Source organism: Rhipicephalus sanguineus, chromosome 5 (genome assembly GCF_013339695.2).
Source record: "Rhipicephalus sanguineus isolate Rsan-2018 chromosome 5, BIME_Rsan_1.4, whole genome shotgun sequence".
Classification (NCBI taxonomy): Eukaryota; Metazoa; Arthropoda; class Arachnida; order Ixodida; family Ixodidae; genus Rhipicephalus; species Rhipicephalus sanguineus.
Genome location: NC_051180.1, coordinates 129,601,056 through 129,620,457, shown reverse-complemented (window position 1 = coordinate 129,620,457; position 19,402 = coordinate 129,601,056). Strand labels below are relative to the sequence as shown.

Here is a 19,402-nt window from a genome sequence, read left to right as displayed (position 1 = left end):
TTTCATCCATTTGCTTCGATTTGTGTTATTAGTCATTCGGTATGTGTTGTTATGAGACTAGGAATATGGAAGTTCAATACATTTACGTTTATGTGCCAATCATACACAAATGATAGAAAAACAGTGACTTTTGTCAAGCGTACAATTAATCATTGCATGAGATTACACGTTCTATAGGATGAAAGTGAACGCACGTGCATAACATCTTTGGTAACTGTATAGCTTTCAATCACCAATACAACTAAAGACCTGCTTCAGATATATTCTGACATAGGATCACCTGAATTTCTCTTTTGCAACAGAAATTTTTATATGCGCACAGTTCTTCACGAATAAAAATAAAGAAAAGGGCTTTTTCTTGCTCTTTTGCTCTCTGCAAGTTCAACCTCTTCAAGCATGTTGTCGTCACGATCTAGAGACATACCGAACCTGTGCTCATTCATGCAAACGAGCGAGAGAAATTTTGATATTGACGTCGTGTGCAGCCATTCGGCGAAACCCTGTCACTTTGTCGCCATTTCTGAATTATGAAAAAAAAAAACAACCAAGAAAAAGAAACATCTGGTATGATGCTCCCAAGTAGGGTCAATGATTTAAAAACTCGCGCGACTTTACTCGTTTAGGTGACTATATCGCAATCATCATAATACGCAATACTGAAAGTTTGTCAGACTGCCATAAAATGAGAGACTGGCTTACCTGCTAAGTGTAGACATGCAAACGTAGATACATTGTCTTGTAAAAGAATCCGCGCTTCTGTTCCTTTAAGTTCGTCCACAAGGCTCACCTGCGGTAGCGTAACTGCGTGAAAGTTGTTTTGGACGTTGTTAGCTATCATACAAGAGTTTCTGTCATTCGAATGACTTTCCTTTGGCAAAAAATCCAGGGGATTAGCGGTCAAGAATTAAAATTTTCATTGAAAGCGTAGAATATTAAGTAGATCTCGTTTTGAAGTCGTGGCGTCTCATCTTGAGAGCCATGACGAATCATTGCTTCTTTTTTTTTCTGTTTTTACCGCTACTCTCCGTCCACATTAAGCGATACAACGGAGCTTAAAAATACGGGAGTGTCAGTATAAGAGAAAGAACTGGGTCGTGAGAACGCTGTTCGATTTCGCCAGGTATACAAGCATTCGTTACCGACGAAAATTTTTTTCTCTCTCTCTTTTCTTATTTTTTTTTACAAATTGGCGAAACGTTTCAGAAAACACGGAACGCGGAGTTTGCTAGAACGATGGCAATGTACGATGACGGAATTCTAATTTTTTTGCCGCACTGAACGCACACGTCATGCATAAAATAAGAAAAATTTACATGACAGTTAAGTCCCTGCGGTGGAAAAGTCCTGTAGAGAAGCACACGTGCCCACTGAATGTCATTATGAAAAAAACCGTGGAGACATCGCCCAAGAACTCATTTCTGTGGCAACGAGACAATTGCATCCTTGTGGCTACGTGAACATCGCATCTAAGGCAAAAATAAAGCAGGGTATATCACATACAGAGCGAGAGAGAGACATGAAATACAAGGAAGTTAACGAGGAGTTTGATTTCAGTGCTTGCTTTTCATGGCATACCTTAGTGTGTGAGTCATGCTAAGCCTCTGGCGGTGTGACGGGCTAGCTGAGTCATTTGATGTCGTAAGTAATCGTGTAAAAAAAACTTTCACTTTTTTTGATGCTATGTTAGCTTGCCGTACGACACTTTGAAGACACGCTAACGTAATTTCATCATACTTGGGAAGTTTCAGAATGTTCTAATCACTTAACCTGTCACCAAGCCTTGATCGCTTGATGAAAAATCTTGAAAATCTTTTCGAATGTGGAAGAAAGGGAAGAGTAGTTCAGACTGACTTACATTTATGACAATATATATGATGTTTGTCTTTTGTTCCGTCAGTTGTTCGATGTCCATATTGACAAGTACTCAAATGAGATTCACAAAGAATTCACACGTTGAATTCTGCTTTGTCACAAAGAACTACAGCTCGTAATACAGTCGTATTACCATAAACTGAGACCTCCGAAACACACACACACACACACACACACACACACACACACACACACACACACACACACACACACACACACACACACACACACACACACACACACACACACACACACACACACACGCGCGCGCGCGCGCGCGCACGAACGCACGCACGCACGCACACACACATCTCAGTCCATGGTAATACGGCTGTATTACGAGCTGTAGTTCTTTGTAACAAAGCAGAATTTCAACATGTGAATTGTTTGTGAATCTCATTTGAGTACTTGTCTATATGGACATCGAAATACTGAAGGAATAAAATACAAACATCCAATTTCATTTCAAATCAAGCGACAATGCAGAATAAATCTAGAAAATGTTACAAAATGTCCATATAAAGGATGCCCTAAAGGGGACAACAGCGTTCTAGTGGGTCCAGCATCTGCGAGAAAGAGGTCAGAACTCCAAGACCGGCGTAAGACACTTTTCCTTCTCGGGAAAAGAATAAAACATTAAGTGTGCGCGTTCTCATGAGCTCAGTGGCCACCGAATGACGGTTCAGATAACAGTAAAGACATTTAGTTTGGGAAACTAGCCAGTTCGCCAAATTTTCTCGTTGCCAATTCCCGAATTGGGAAAGGTTTGCACTAAAGTTGTCCTGAAACTGCGAACCCATTAGCGACAACTGCGATGAAAAAGATGTTGAATCGATCAGAAATGTTCAGACCTCCGAAATCAATTCTTGAAAGATGTGACCACTTTCGCCCAGACTGTAGATTTAGGACACAACACGAGTCAATGTCGAGCAGCAAGGAAGAGGAAAAAATGAAAGAGTTGTGTAAAAAAAAAAGAAAAAAAAACAAGCGCGAAAGGATTAAGCAATAATCAAAGCCATGTTGAGTATGTTTTCATATGTCATAGTATTCAGTATCACACATTTGTACCTGAAGGCCGTAATGCTACAGAGGTTTCTAAGTGGAGCCCTTACAGCGCATGAACGGTAGTCAGGCCACGTGTGATCCCATTGGTGGAAACAGGGGCTCCCTATTCTACAATAAAGTAATTCTTCTTAACAGCCGAATTCCTTTGTACCTTTTTCATTGGCACTCGATTCCGTCACTGCATTGGGACACCCATTTTATGCTACCTGAAGTTAATAGCCCACAACGTTTTTTTTTTTTAGGGGCGAAGCTCCTAAAGCCGTGGGGCTGTCCCTCCTAGCTCGTACGTGACCGCCTATGCCGCGCGTATGTGCCAGTGGTGATGGCAACGAAGCAGCGCGAGTGTTCTTGGCCCAGCGCAGGGACGAAGAAGACGTTGCAGTTCTTTCTCTGATCGATAAAGCGTGTTTCTTTGTCGTGCTCCGTGTCCTCGTCGATACCACGTCGTTACACTGGTGGAGGTGCGGAATGCTTGGCACTCCATCGCGGAGCCGACAATCGAGCCCGGAATCGCCACCACGCGTCGAAACATCAGTCCACCGATTCAGTCGCCGTCTGCTAGTCGCCGTCATGACCGTGTACCTCGCACCCAACCTGTCTATCGGGGACGTCAAGTCGTTTATAGACGCTGCGTTACGTGACTACGACAACAAGTACAAGAACCGTCCGTTTGTGCTGGTTGGGGACTTCAACGTGGACCTCATTGCCAATGACTGGATCGTGCAGCACATGCTTTCCGAATACGCACTCAAATGTATCCATATGCAACCTACCACGATCCGAGGGACGTGCATAGACATAGTGTTTGCAAACTTCCCACTGCAGCCACTACAGGAACCTCTCTCGCTTCATTTCACGGACCATAAAGCCGTCATAATAAAGGGACCTCGCAATCAGCCGCCATGACAACGACGAAATGAAAAGAACAAACGAAGAAACGAAGCAACAAACGAACAAGAACAAAATAAAAGTTGATTTTGTAGAATATACGCACAGTCTTACGTCTTTCTAATGATGTAATGGGCTAACGTTCACGGGAGAGTTACGGTTTACCGATGATCTCCCCCTCTCGAGCTTCGCCCACTTATCATCATTCATTCCGTGGATATGGCGTGATTTTTTTCCCGTTGTTTCGCTCGGGAAGATTGGTGCTCAGTAAAGTGAATTTCGGGTATCTGATGAAGACATGGGTGCATTGAAGCGCTTAACAGAAGAAGATTTGCAAGGAGAATTCCAGCTATAGAACAGGTGAACAGGTTCACATTATCGGAATATTTTGTGGGTGTAATTGTGTAATGAAAAAAAAATGTAGTGCACGAACTTTTGGGACATGCTAAAAACCTGACGCACGATGCCGCAGCTCGTATCGTTAGTCTCAGCCCACCAGTCATCTACAGCGTCTAAATATCGCAGAGGTAGTTGTTTTTAGTCTTAGAACAACGTCATTGGCTTCTCGCAACTGTGGTGGCCCCTATGTAATTATTCTAATCTTACGTCACAAAAGCAAGGGACCGTATGACGAACAGTACGAAGAAAGGCTGTCGCGACAACTAGCCATACGTGACGTACGCGTTAGTTCTACTGCTTTGACCTCGTCGACACCAAATATCCAATTCAGAATCAGTCTCTCTTGAAAAATTTCACCGAATGGGAGGGCGCATGAAACCTTACGAGTCTTCGTAAGGGCAACGTGTTTCTTAGAACCGATTTAAAGGAGCATTTCGCAGAAGCAAATGAGTTCACGATCGCGAATAAAGTCTAAGGGTTAGTTTTTGTAGACGCTGATGCATGTAGCGATTAGAAAGAGGGAAAAAATGCTCAGACGAGTGGCAATTCGATTGCAAAGCAAAACTTGACGGCAAAAACACTTTCGGCTGAATACCAGTGAGTGCAGTATTGGTTCAGGGAAACACCTGCAGCCTTTTAATAAAAGTCAGGTCACGAACGCTTTCGCGGAGAAAAACAACAGTCGACCGGCTGCATAAAAAAACAAAACAAAAGTAAAGCGACGGCGTCGCGAAAAAGTTTCAGTGAGTGGGGCTCACATACGGGACAGGAAGACAGCGGTATGCATTAGAGAGCGAACAGGGGCCATTTGGTATTGTCGACGTTAAAAATAGTGTAGTTGGCCAGTAGATGAAATGCGCAGGGCAGATAGCCGGTGGTTATTAGATGATCCTAATCGGAATCAAGTCATAGGAAGCGCAGTAGGGAGCAAAAGGAAAAGTAGGCGATGTGACGGAGTTAGAAAATTTACGGGCGTAACTTACACTCTAAGAAAGCAAAAAGAGTCATTTGACTCTTTCTTGTGTCCTGACTTGCCACATATATGACTACTCTCTTTGAAGAGACACGTTAACTCTATTTTGGCGAGAGTTAACGAGCCTTTCCAAAGTAGATAGATCCAAGTGTATAGATAGCTGTATATGTGGCAAGTCAGAACTTACGTAAAGAGAGCCAAAAGACACTTCTATTTCTTTTTCTTAGAGTGTAGGATACTCCGGAGATGGAGTATCCTACACTCTAAGAAAAAGAAATAGAAGTGTCTCTGCCTCTGGTCCGGACGGAATTTCCAACAGGGCTCTCAGGAACCTGGATGACGACTCCATCGAGTATCTCACTGAAGAGATAAATCGGGTCTGGAAGCAGGGCTTGGTTCCAGAGACCTGGAAGTCCGCATCGGTGATACTCATTCCGAAGCCGGGAAAACCCCCAGGCCTCGCAAACCTTCGACCCATCTCCCTCACGTCATGCGTGGGGAAGGTTGCAGAGCACGTCATTCACAAACGCATTTCGGACCACGTCGAGAAGAGCAATTTATTTCCATACAACATGGTTGGCTTCCGTTCGGCTTTGTCGACGCAGGATGCGATGAAGCTCATCAAGTGTCAAATAATCGACAATCCAACCAGAGACGTCCGGGCTATTCTGGGTTTAGATTTGGAAAAAGCTTTTGACAACGTGTCTCACGCACACATTCTGAATGCCATATCGGATCTCAATTTGGGCGCATCCTTTCACGGTTACATCAGCTCCTTTCTCAAGGGGCGGAAAGCGACACTTAAAATTGGAGACCTAACAACAGAGGCTTTCGAGCTTGGCCCTAGAGGAACACCGCAGGGAGCGGTCGTTTCACCGCTATTGTTTAACATAGCAATGAGAGGTCTCTCGGAAAAGCTCTCTGCTATATACGGTGTTAGTCACACAATCTATGCAGATGACATAACTATATGGTGCACCAAGGGATGTGAAGGAGATGTTGAGGCGAGTCTCCAGTCGGCAGTCAATGAGGTTGAATCATACCTGGAAAACACGGGACTAAAATGTTCCCCCAGTAAGTCCGAGTTACTCCTTTATAGACCAATCAGGCGAGGTCCCAAGCCCAGGGGATGGAAGCCACTCGCAGATGTCGATATCAGGCTAACCACACGTGATGGAAACCTCATTCCTAGAGTCGAGTCCATACGCATGTTGGGCATGGTTATCGAATCCAATGGATCCAATAGGCTTACGTTAGATAGGATTACAAAGAAAACGGAAATGGTCATCAGACTCATTACTAGGGTGTCTAATAGAAGAGGAGGCCTGAAAGAAGACAATTTACTCCGGATTTTCCATGCCTTTCTCATGAGCCACATCATCTACGTAGCGGCCATGCACACCTGGCACAACTTCGAGAAAAAGAAGCTTAACACCCTCATTCGGAAAAGCATCAAAAGGGTGCTAGGCATTCCGATGACGGCTAGCACAGAACGCCTTTCTCAATTAGGTGTGCACAATACGCTGGATGAAATCATCGAAGCACAAGAATCAGCCCAGCTTGCTCGACTATCCTGCTCTTTGGCAGGGAGAAGAATCTTAGCCATTCTGGGCCTCAATCCAGTGCTGGCAGAGGAGAGAAGCCATCCAATCATCGAGGAGCAAAGAGAAAATATTCTTGTCGCACCGATCCCTCGCAATATGCATCCGCAGCACAATGAGGGAAGGCGTAGAGCAAGAGCGATTGCGATCCTGAAGAAGATCAAGGATGATCCTCAATCGGTCTGCTTCGTAGATGCGGCACAATATGGTCGCTCATCTCACTATGCCGTGGTCGCAATAGATAACAGAGGTGAAATTATCTCGTCGGCCTCCCTGACTGGGACCACTTCTTCTAAAGCGGAGCAGGTTGCTATTGCTTTGGCACTCTTGGATGATAACAGGACGCAAATCTACTCGGATTCTAGATCGGCAGTCAGGGCGTTTGCCTCGGGCTCCATAGCGAAAGAGGCACATGACGTTCTTAAGAACCGGACCATAACTATGCACACAATCATTTGGTTCCCGGCACACCTAGGTCAAACTTTGGACTCCCTCACCAACCTCAACGACATCGCCCACTCCCAAGCGCGCGTACTAACTCTCCGCGTGGGAGGAGAAGCCTTGTCACAGAGCAGGGTTCAAGAGTTCCGCGACACTTTATTCACATTTAATGAATTCACGAAGCATTTTTATCTGGAAAGAAGAGTATTTCCTCCACCACACAAAAAGCTCACGAGACCACAGGCGATGACCCTTAGGATGCTTCAAACTAATTCTTATCCGAATCTTGCTTTCATGCACTGTCTATTCCCAAGTGACTTCAGCTCGCAATGCCCTGGCTGCGGGGGAACGTGCGATTTAGAGCACATGCTTTGGCGGTGCCCCTCGTTACGTGGGGATAAGGACCTCACAGAGCAGAAATGGAGCTCGGCCCTCAAGAGCTCGGAATATCAGCAACAACTTTGGGCTGTCCAGAGAGCCTGCGATGCGGCGGTTAGGCTAGGTCTAACTGTCCCCACGTGGGAGCGGCCCGCGGTGTCACCCTAAGGGGTGGCACTTCTCCGGATCTTTAAATAAAGTTCTTCGTACCGTACCGTAGAGTGTAGGATCAGCTAGAGCAAACCTGACGTAGTTGGAAAGCTCTGGGAGTGGACTTCATCTTGCAGTGGACATAGAAAATAGGCTTTTGAGAATGATCTCTCGATACATCGGATTTAGCTCCTTCAATCGCAGCAATGAGAACAACAACCACACGCGGTGTTTTCGCGATGTTTTCCGCCATTGTCACCATATGCCCATCCCGGCTGTGACCAGGGGTGTTTCCACGATCTCTTTACTCGGGGGGGGGGGGGGGGGGGGGGGGAGGGAGGGCACCTACGACAAGTGCGTTCCTTCAGGGAGACAGGGGCGATGGGAACTTATGCGCTATGTTTTGAATATCTTTGCTCTTGGGGGTGGGGTGCAAGTGGGAGGGGGGCAGTCGGAAATTTTAGGGGGGGCAGCCCGCCCCCCCCCCCCCTCCCGCCACTCCGCCCCTGGCTGTGACACTCAATGCAACTGCTAAGGAGTGGCAGTTATCGGACGTCTTCCGTAAACCCTTAAACAACCAACACACTAGGTTTGCTCAAGGTGTTCCATACGTATCCTATACAATCATTGGAGTGCTATCAGTGTTTGACCAGAGAAGCGCTTCGCTGGTGACCGTCATTCCGTGAACAGAACTCCAAAAGGTGCTCTATACCGACTGCCGGCACAGCAGATTGTACTCTTCCCACAACCAACTACCAGGGCATAAGACAACAAACTTCGGCGTGTTTCTTTGATATCCCATCGACGTCCTAATATTCTTTGTCTCTTCCTTTGTTTTAATTCTCCCACTTTTCATTTTACAGCGCATGGCGGAAAACAGGATATTATGGTTACAATAATTACTGATGGGGATTTACGTCCGAAAACCATGATCTGATTATGAGAGACGCCGTATAGTAGAGCTCCAGAAATTTAAACCACCTGGGGTTCTTGAACGTGCACCTAAATTTATGTACCCGAGACTCTAGCGTTTTGCCTCCATCGAAATGTGACCGCCGCGGCTGGGATTCGATCGCGCGACCTTCGTGTCAGCAATCGAGCAGCATAACCACTAGACCACTGTGGCGGGTAAACACGATATTGTGATCTTATTAACGTACCTGGTCTTTCCACTACTCCGCTCTCGCTTTAACTCTATCAGCCAGGATTGTAAATGGAAATCCAAAGAAGGCAGAAGCTTAGGGAAAGATGAAAGCTTGAAGAAATGAAAAATCCTTGAACAGGGGATTCCGCTGGGGCTGTGCGTCCGTTTGTCTTTTCATCTCATTTCTACAGCCGGATTCTTACGTTGCGCCAAGCAAGAAAAAACGAAAAAAACAAACAAACTCTAGGACCCATAAACTTGCTAGAAATGTAGAATGGCGTAAGCAGCGGAGCGCTATAGAAAGGCCGTATTCTGAAATAATGACTACATTACTCTAGACCCGCGTTTATTACGAAACACCCTATCTACCAGTCAAAGACGTATTACACTTACTGAGTTTGTGGATCAGTAGCCCGAAGAAATTGGTCTTGGAATGTAACCACATCATCTCTATAGCTGCTAGCTTTCAGAGAGAAAAAAAAGATGGGGGCCCAACAAAGGCATCGCAATAGTGATTGATCTTAATATGAAAAGAGAGGAGTGGTGCGACCCAACCACTGCAGTAGGTACAGATTTATTTTCCGAAAAGAAAACGCGGGTCAGGCATTTCCTACCTCAGGCAAAAGAGATAGGAAACACGTGTTATTTGGCAATAAAATAAAAGACGAGTCACTTTCGAAACGTCGCCTCGATTCATGAATGTATCCCGGGGATTCTTTACCGACTTCTTGAACTTCTTACGAAGTAATCTTCGCGTAACAGCTCCCCGCGGGGAGAAGACGCGATTTCTTCACTGCACAATCTCGACTCGCACTCGACATTGTGTGAGCAATGCTTAGATTGCTTCCCCAGCTCTTCACTGTATTGTATTGCGGTTTTCTCGCAACAGTCACCTATTGCACTATTGCACGAGCGCGGGGGCTGCGACAAGTGGAATGCATTTATTCGTGGTATTTTTTTTTATACGCTCCGCGAAACCACGCAGTGTGGGGGTAGTTCACTTCAGCGCGCGATAACGGAATTGAGAGATGTTTTGAGAGTGACGCGAGGCGTTCGGCAAGGACAGTAGCGAGAGCGATCACCCTCTCAGAGACCCTCCGCCTTTAACCGCGCCGTCGCACCTGGCCTTGAAGACGGGACCACAAACTGATCGCAGCTGGAGATTGCCCGCGCGCCAACAGCAGGGCGGCTCCCTTACCTGTAAGCGAGAACCTCGCTGCAAGGTGCGTGAAAGTTTACCCAGTCCATCCAGATTGAGAGAAAAATAAAAGAAAGAACAACGAACGAAAGGAAGGAGGTGGAAAGAAACGATTTCTGTTACTTTTTTTCTTTTAACGCTCGATTGGCTCGCAATACGGTTTCTAACCGGAACCTGATTGGTTGGCAAGTGACGCAAGATGTGGCGTAGCTTGGCCGGCTCAGGCGACGGATACCGACCGTCGCGGCACACGTGTTCGAAGAATCCAGCGGCAAGACGGCGCAGGCTAGGGTGGCACCTCGAAACCGGCACGTTCCCTCGGCCGTTCGGATACACCACGTTTTCGTGAGTGCTCTACAGGATGCGTTTGTGCTCAGTTTTTTTTCTTCTTAAGGCTTTCCGCGGGAATGGGATACATTAGCGTCGGCTTTAGGTTTCAGGATAAAGCTGGGAAATAAAACACCTGGGCTGGCGTTAGCTGAAGAATGCGGCCGTCAAGACGGAAGCGTTTCAGTGTTTTGGTAGTGTTTCAATAGGTCGGATTAGCGTGGAATGCATAGAAGGCGACAGGTAAAATTCTCTCTTGAAGAAAAGAAACCTGCTGTCGTCCTCTTTGTTCCTTTGTCAGGACCTTCGGGTCAACGATGTCTCCTGAGCTCGCGCCAACGCTTCGGTGTGCGAGTTGAAGGGATTTCACGAGACTGCCTTCACGGCATGATGAGCTTAGATGATAGCGATGTAACTTCTAGCAAGTGATGGTGAGTGCGAAGGCATCGTTTACGGGATAAATGAAAGTGTCCCTGCGTCAAAGGGTCAATAAACCCTATAGCTTATCTTACTCACACACCCCTAAAAACGGTCCGTCGATCAGCTCGATGACCTTGCAGGAATAAGGACATGAACACTGACACACAACTGCGTCGGGGTCAGTTGACGGTTTCCGCCAAGGTTTGAAAGAATGCGTGTTAGGCTCGCAAGAATGGGTACAGGTAGTGAACAGAACGAGAAGAACATTTGAATACGTTATCATTATGCAAATTACTTCCGGTCCATCTCACAACCTGTTTTATTCAGTGCGTAACCGTCACTCGTGCCACGCGAAGAAAGCAATCGGAAAGTAGCGTGATCAAGGAGTTCATCATGCTTCCATATGGCACGGCTGAAGAGAAAACGCCGGAGTGTCGTAAGTGCAACGGCTGCCAGCTTAGGAATGGACGACGATCAATTTTTTTTTTTCGCGTGAGGGAAATGTATACAGCATCTACGCTTACTGCTGCTGCATTTACCGCACCATTTACGTTTTCCTGGTGCCGTGCTCGTTCACGCTAAATGGAAGCTTCGGTTGCGTGGCTGCCAGTAAACGACAAGTAAAATGCGTGTGTAGGCTTTTATCGCCGTGGACGTTCTGACGGATAGCAGGATCTTAAGCACTTTCATTTATCTGATTTCTTTTTTACATACCGCAGTGTATCTGCTGCTATTTCAGGAATGGCGACGGATGATGTTATGTTATATAAATCACTTGTAGACAAAAAAATCATTTAATCGCAATGCATGAACGCCTCTACACAACGAATCGCAACTTGCGATTGGTAAAGAGGAAATAGGATGTGTTTGTAGCCTGTTCTAGATTGAAATCCTAAATGTTTCAGGTTTTGCGGACTTGACAGCGCGGAAAGAATTCGCGAACTTGAAACATATGTCTAAGCAGGTGCGGTATGATGAGTCAATCATATAGTGTAGCGAAACTTTACATTTTCAATGTAGCGAAGTGTTTTAATATACATTTGTGAAAAGTGTTCCAGACTACAAATAATATTCAAACCTTTGCAGATTCGTGTTTTATTTGTTAGCAGGTCGCGCTCTTGAGGAGCCGCTTTCACATTTCAGATGGACGTACGGAGTATCCTTAATTTTTTCGTATCTTTAATACTATGCAAGCTGAAGGAACACATAAACCAGTTACTTGCGGGTGCTTCCTTTTTTTTTAACCATGAGTAATATCAGAGGAACGCATTAGCAACCTACAATGCCATACATGTCACTGAATAGAGAAAAGTGAAAACATTTAATGAGATAAAGGTGGATGGGTCATTAAGAACATAATGAGACCGTAAGGAAGTACACGAAAGGCCGAAGGACCACTAGATATCAGGACATTGTTACTTTATTGTGAGCACGTGTGCGCATATTTGAAAAGAGTGATGTTTGATGGCACATATGTTAGACGATATTTGCGCTTTATAGTACAATTTTTTTGTATTGATCACAGTAGGCAGCGCTATCATAATACGGTGATTGATACCGTTAGCTATAGTAATCCAAGATTAGCTTTGAATAAGGAGGCCATAAATGGGCACTCTTAACGATTATTAAGCGCCGTACGTCGTAATCTTCGTAAAACATGTCCGTGAAGGTACACTTTTTTACGACGACTAGTTTAACCAGGATAACGCCGGTGGCATTGCTTTTTTCGCTACTCGTATTGCTTTTTTCTATCGTCGCAAAACCATTCGCAAGTCCTCATCGTAAGCCGCTTAACACATCCGTCCGGATATTATGACTCATGGCGATTCAATTTGGACACAGACACGCCACCCCGCGTGTCGCAAAGACATTCCCGGCTGCACGCAGTCGCTCAAGGATATCGGCTTGTTTTAATGCTAAATTCGTGGGCGGCAATCTACCGACGTTGCGTTTCTCAGTAGGTAGACGGGATTTTATTTTTTTCCCCCAACTTTCCTCGCAGAGGAATGCAGGCTATTCATGACGCCGGCCATATTTTTTTCAGAAAAAGATTGCCTTAGTATGATGGAAAAGAATAGGTACCGGTGAATAAATGCCAACACCAAAGAAATCTATCGACTTCTTCATTATTCGACGTGCGTATCTTAAGGCGCGCCCGTATTTGAAGTCAGTTCATGTAACCTAGCTGCGAGTTCTTTCTGCCGGGCGTTTGTTATGTTGCTTCTTGTGTCTAATTAATATTCAAGGCCGCGTCGATTATAAAAGGCACGACAGAGTCCTTCCCAACAGGCCATATTGATCACGGTTGCCAGCGTTGATGGGGTCTTCGTACATGTTCGATTGTGGAGACAACAAACAAACCTCCAGTCGAAGTTTCCGGCGAGAAACTTGCGCTGTAAAATGCGCGCGAAGACGCAGCGAACTCATTGTCATTCTATCCCGGTTTTGTGTTTGCCCCTTATCTTTTTTTGAAAGCGTATACTCTTTGCATTGAGAATGACGAATTGAAGGTGACGTGAATGGTTGGCCCGGAGAATTTAATTGCACGGATATTCCCGATAGGATGGGGACTGCCAAGAGCCGGTAATCGTTTTATGGGGATGATAAGTTCTATGAAATAAGCACCGCAAGTGGCCTTGGAGAAATCGACGAATATCGCCCACTTTGTCTCTTAAAACAGCAGGAGGCGCGTTGCAGTTTACGAAGTAATATCTCTAACAGCCATCTTTGCGCGTTTTAAGGGCGCAGACGATAGAAGAGACTGTGTTACAACATATTATCTTAAGACAGAAATTCAGGAGAAGATGGGGACTTGAAGCGGTGAAAAAAACCTTGAGCAGGGAGTGTCGCTGTAGGCGACGTTTCGGCAAGCAGACTTGTAGTTGTCAAGGCTGCCTTGACAAAGACAAGTCTGCTTGTCGAAACGTCGCCTACAGCGACACCCCACGTTCAAGGATTTTTCAACTGAGTCACTCAATATATGAAATAGAGAAAATTAGTCGTGAAACTCGCTGAAGTGCCTGAGCGTTCATGTAATTTCCTTTGGTAGGTGAATACGTGAGACTTTATGTCCGTTAGCTACTACATAGATGAGCATTAGAGAGAGAGAGGTTTATTGTGACAGAAGAGCTGAGACACCGAGAGGTCGGCCTGAATAAATTTTCTGACCGGCTACCCAGCGTTAGGAAAGGCGAGGAGGTGGAAAAGAGAGGAGAGAAGGTGTCGATGATTAGCAGGAGGAAAGTGGCGATGAAGCAAAACCTTGAATGTCCGAAAACTATTTACAGTCTCTTGTCGAGCTCTGTCTCGCGCAAAAACTTGTTCAGCGCTTTCAGAATATTGCGCTGAGGACGAGGTGGAGGCCTCAACAGAACTTTTTCTGATACTTGTTGCGACATAGAGTTCAACAAGAAGGTGGTCATTGATTTTTCTTTGCCTGATCTATCGCGGGCAGACGCACAAGAGGTGTTCAGTGGTCTGAGGAGTATCACATACCTTACAATTCGGCCTGTCTGCACGGCCGATAAGGTTTAGGTAACGACTAGTGAACGCCACACCTATAGTAGAAATCTGTGCAGTAAGCTTGTACTGCACCTTTTCATGGCTGGCGGTATTCTAACGTGCATCTCTGGGTCGCGTTCGTGAAGATGGCGGTGACGATGACAGCTTTTTCGGGACTTTGAAAACATGACCCAAGGAAGCTTGCATTTGCGTGAATTGTGTATGTGCGGGTTATTTGTTAATAATTGAACGAGCATGAAAAGCCTGCCACATAAGTGCCAGCCATAAAAATGCATAGCTAGGAAGTTTCGATTGCCCATTCCCTGATATACACACCTACACTTCACGCACAAATAACCGGCTGAGTCAATAAAATAAATATTAAAGCTACGGGATGTTTTTAGCATCACCATTGCCGTGTGAACTACACTCTTACCAGGTACAGGTTAAAGTGCTAGATATGGCCAGGAAACTAGACCAAAAGATATCCGTTCCTGGTCGCAGTTATCACTTTATTCAGGACATGGTTAACGGTGTAGCATGCTCAGTGAATGACCAAGCACCTTCATAACACATAAAGCAATGTTTCGCTTTATCTCTCTAAACTGTTAAGGCAAGGCAGTAAAATGTCCGAATTTGTCCACTTGGTGTCCTCATTTCGCCCCTTTGACGTTTCAGGAAATGCTGCCCGTGCTTTTCCTTGCGCTTTTCGCCTCGGGTAAGTGAAATTCCGGCATTAATTTATTTTGGAATACTTTGCTTGAGCACTGAAAATTAAGGGCGGGGATAAAAGGCTCAAAACTTCTTGCTTGTTTTTTTATGCAAGGGACGCGATAGAGACCGGATACATAACGATCTTAGATTAAAACGAAAGCTTTTGAACTGACTTCTTTGCAAGAGACCAACTGAATTAGTATTCGATACACTGGTAGACTTCTACGAAAGCCTGCATATGTGCTCACGCGTGAATGCGAGATATAGGGCACTTACGAAAGCTGGTGGCCGATGTAAATTTATTGAGACTTCGAGTATTGTGCATTCATTTGAGCGATACAAGCTATATTATCTGGATTAAGGGCAGATTATGTTTCTGCCCTTATGAAAATACCAGCGCGAAATAGGCTCCATTTTACGCAGATGGCTGTCTCCTGATAGTCTCGGAACTTGAACATACCGTCGAGCTCAAAAGCGTGCAAATGTAGCCTACTAATTTCACACCCTTTTGTATACAAGTAGAGCGTATTAAAAAATTAAACAGACACAACGCAACACCAGCAAAGAAGCCTAAGTCGTCGGGAACACTTGCAAAAATGGCCTTTTTACGATAATTACTGATTCATTTTCGTTTTAATGCGATTACGGGGTTTAAAAATGCGACTTGGCTCAGAATCCCGATTTCTTGGTCCGCATTACAGCGCTTTTTTTTTCTTTTTTTTTTGCTAGACGTATTTTGTACGGCAGTAACATAAGTCGCTAATGGGAGTGCCGGCGGACCGTTTATAGTGAGATTTGCCCGTCAGTGCAGCTATTAAACTTCTCATTGCCGAAAAACATTATGTGAATTTATTCATAAGTTAAGTAGCGTGCAATGAGACATGCGCCTAAAATTTCGGTAAGTGTTCTTACACGATATCCTGTTCGTATTTGTGTATGCATATGCACTCTATTTACAAAGTGCTTAGACAATGCGCCCTGCACAGTCAAAACGCAAACCTGTTCGACATAGTGCTCGTGGGTTCCGTCGTCCACCCAACACTCCAGACATCTGAATAGTATTAAAGTTATTTTCATTCCCCAGGGCGTAACAACTACAGTATACCAAAGGAAGTTTCTTAAACAGCCTGTAGTTAGCCAGGCTGTCGCAGGTAATGTAGTTCGCTTGTTTTTGATTAAAAAAAAAGCGTACTCCCATAATGAGTTTCTTTCGACATACAGCGTAAGCATGTATCTTCCTACTTTTCTTTACGTTAGGGCACACAAAACCAGAGGTAAAATAAGTTATTCCCTGCGTTACTAGACCAAGTGCAAGTTTGGTCAAATTAACGTTCCGTGGTTGTCGATGATAAAAACAAATTACTCTGAAGCTAGAAGAGAAACCATTTGACACTTCGAACAGAAAAAAAAAGAAAGTCGGTTTTGTTTCTCTGGCCAGACTGGCCATGAATGCGAATAGTTGGATTACATTTTGACTTCCAGGTACTTGCGCTCTAGATAATAAACTTCACTTTTTTGCATTTTTGGCGCCCTGCTTACTCTAGCTGTTGTATATTTAAGAACACGCTATATGACAATGGGGTCTGCAAACAGCGCACATGGTTTGGGCGCTAAAGTATATTTACTGCACACAAAAGGCGGCTCAGCACGTAATTTTGATTGATACGTACAGTAGCAGCAAAACGCCTTAGTCATTTAGAAAACAATGCTGTCAGTGCAGCGTGTATGTATCTACCTTAAATGACCTGATTTAACGTGCACTTTTGATTTGTTATATTTTGTTTGGTCTAGATGGTTGCTTAATGCGCACAACCATTTTCTGCACGTTCTGACATTAAGAAGTGTCGTTATCTACTAATGATATTTTATTACGGGAACAAGAGATCACTCTGAATTATCGTTAGGGGTTCCCAATCATGTAGAGACCCACAAGTCTGTCCACTAAATATTAAAAATTATGTAACTCCGCGATGATACGATCGGTAATCAATCGCACTTACAAAAAGCACTGCATTTAAAATCGTCGGCACGTCTTGGCAAGCAGGAGTAGCATTTCGCACGTCAAAGACTTGAAAGTGTGTGTGTGTGTGTGCGTGTGCGTGTGTGTGCGTGTGTGTGTGTGTGTGTCTGCGTGTGTGTGTGTGTGTGTGCGTGCGCGCGTGTGTGTGTGTTTGTGTGTGTGTGCGCGTGCGTGCGTGCGTGAGAGAGAGAGAGAGAGAGGGGGGCGCAATATAGCCATGCAGTAGCATTGTCGAGAAAGAAAGTGAACTGCTTTTCTTAGTGGATTAACTATTTACAGGAACCGCTTCTTAAAAGGCGCGTCGCAGAGGTTTAAATGCATATCACCATTATTTATCATCTTGGCTATTATAAACACAATTATTTCATATCGAAAGGTTCTACCTGGGCGATAAACGGGTACGGTCAGGACAGTTTCCGTAACGAAGAATGGCTATAAGTAGGATGGTGACTGCCGTGACTTCATGAAATGGGAAGCCATAAAGAAAAATCTACATCATCGAATACTCTTGATGCCAGGGAATACCACAAACAGGAGTCAAGTAGACCCTGTTGTTGTTTTCTTTGCTTACATTGCGCCATCTTGAGTAGCATGGCAAAAGTAGGACTGCCTGGACGTATCCAGGACGACTCAAATGATGTCTTCATCTCTCTCTTCATGTATTTACCAAACTGATTTATATGAGAACTATTACTTGTCCTGTAAGGCTTGCTTTATACCGTTGGTCAAGAATCACATGGTGCGAGAAACCCAAGTGCTGCGATATCACTACGCGAGTGAATGTTTTTCACTTCAAAAGGTCAAAGCTAGAACTTATGCAACCAGGGCAAGTGGTTTAGAGGAAGTCTTGAGAGGTTCCTTCCAGCTTAAAGGGAAAATATCTTCCGGACCGTTCACATTATGGCAAAGCCATTTTACCATGCTGTGTGAATCATGATCTGCTACTGCATATCTGCCATGATTTCTCATAACGCAGCCTCATTGGTCACTACCACTACGGTGGACGAGGTAAACGACTACGTGGACGTGGTGCTCAGCGAACTGGGCCAACAGATCCAGACGCCGTACAGGCCCAAGGACAGCTACAACAAGACGGTGGCCGGCCGACCCGAGATCTGGGCCTACTTCGGCGACATCTTCATCACCGGATACAACAAGCTGGAACGAGACGGCAACTGCGCGCACGAAGAGCACGCGCTGGCCACCGGCATCACCATACGCTGCAACCTGACCACCAAGGAGCTTCGCGTCGACATCACGGGCACGCTGAAGCACTCGACGTACCCGCCCAGGAACGTGCGCGCCAGCGGAGTGTTCCTCAACCCGCACCTACAGATGAAGATCGCCGTGGAACCTTGGAGGGAGATGAACGTCACGCTACGGCTGCGCCTCACGGTGCCGCAAGTCAAGGTCGTGAACCTCGGCGAAGAGTTCAAGTTCAACAGCATACGTCTGGGGTACAGGGACGAGATCATATCCATCATCAGGAGCTCGACGCCCGATCTCGAGCAAGACATGAAGAAGGCGGCCGACAGCGAAATCATCCCGTACAAGCGGAAATGAACACGTGTCGCACACCCCGCTCATTCTACTAATACCAAGAGCAGTCGTCATTCGCATGCATTTTCACTGCAGTCATCGAATCACCGCACGTCCTTAAGCGAGCGAGCGGCTCCCGTCTCGTCCCGGGGGAGTAGTAGGTGGACAAGTCGAAGCGTTTGTTGGCTGCGGCACCGAGAGCGGTGCCAGCTGAGCTTTGGAATGTGCGTCTTGCATCACGAATGACTGCGGTGGGCTCGTAATGGGCAAAGGTACTCGTAAAGAGCGGCCGAGGCTACCGGTTGCGCAGTGGCCGACACGTCGCTGCGTCCGCCTCGAGAACTCAACTACGAGTACGTACATCTAAACAGATGTCTTCACGCGTGAGTGTTGTGTTATGCTGCCAAGTATGCGACTGTTGCGAAAGGTGCGCAATGCGTTTGCACAAGTGTGATCGACAGCTTCTGTGCAGCGCGGTGAACTTTGTTTGCGCGCCTAATAAAGATATGGTCGTGTGTTTAGAAAAAAACAATGTTTAATGATTTAGAGTACTATGGGAGAGTGGTAAGCTGTCCTAAATAAGTGGGCAACACAATCGTCGTTGACTCGTGTACAGTCGGAGTCAAAGGTTGAGACCACAAGGTCTGAGAAAACTTCGAAGTTCTCAGCAATTTGTGGCTGTTTCCAGCCAAGCTGCAAAGTACATGTTGTTAGCGAGTTTTAGAACAGGCCGTAAGTCTCAATTCAAGGTTGCCTGCTGCAGCAGCTGGAA

The 19,402-nt window shown here is 45.5% G+C and overlaps 2 protein-coding genes across 2 annotated transcripts in view; both read left to right on the top strand.

The window, feature by feature from the left end:
* LOC119394248 (uncharacterized) overlaps positions 1-19,162 on the top strand; it is a 395,693-nt gene extending 376,531 nt beyond the window's left edge. The window contains exon 2 of the mRNA XM_049416039.1: positions 18,903-19,162. The gene's annotated coding sequence lies outside the window, so the exon portion shown is untranslated. The remainder of the gene's footprint in view (positions 1-18,902) is intronic.
* Positions 10,364-19,162, top strand: LOC119394242 (uncharacterized). Its single transcript, XM_037661527.2, has 3 exons — positions 10,364-10,454; positions 15,036-15,075; positions 18,068-19,162. The coding sequence occupies exons 2-3, from the start codon at positions 15,039-15,041 to the stop codon at positions 18,652-18,654; spliced, it is 624 nt and encodes a 207-aa protein (XP_037517455.1). The 5' UTR covers positions 10,364-10,454; positions 15,036-15,038; the 3' UTR covers positions 18,655-19,162.
* Positions 19,163-19,402: the final 240 nt, after the last annotated feature.

Bases quoted from the DNA above. Each gene is read 5' to 3' on its own strand.
- LOC119394242 (XM_037661527.2), top strand. From the start codon at position 15,039: ATGCTGCCCGTGCTTTTCCTTGCGCTTTTCGCCTCGG. The intron at 15,076-18,067 runs GTAAGTGAAATT...CTCATAACGCAG, and splicing joins CCTTGCGCTTTTCGCCTCGG to CCTCATTGGTCACTACCACT.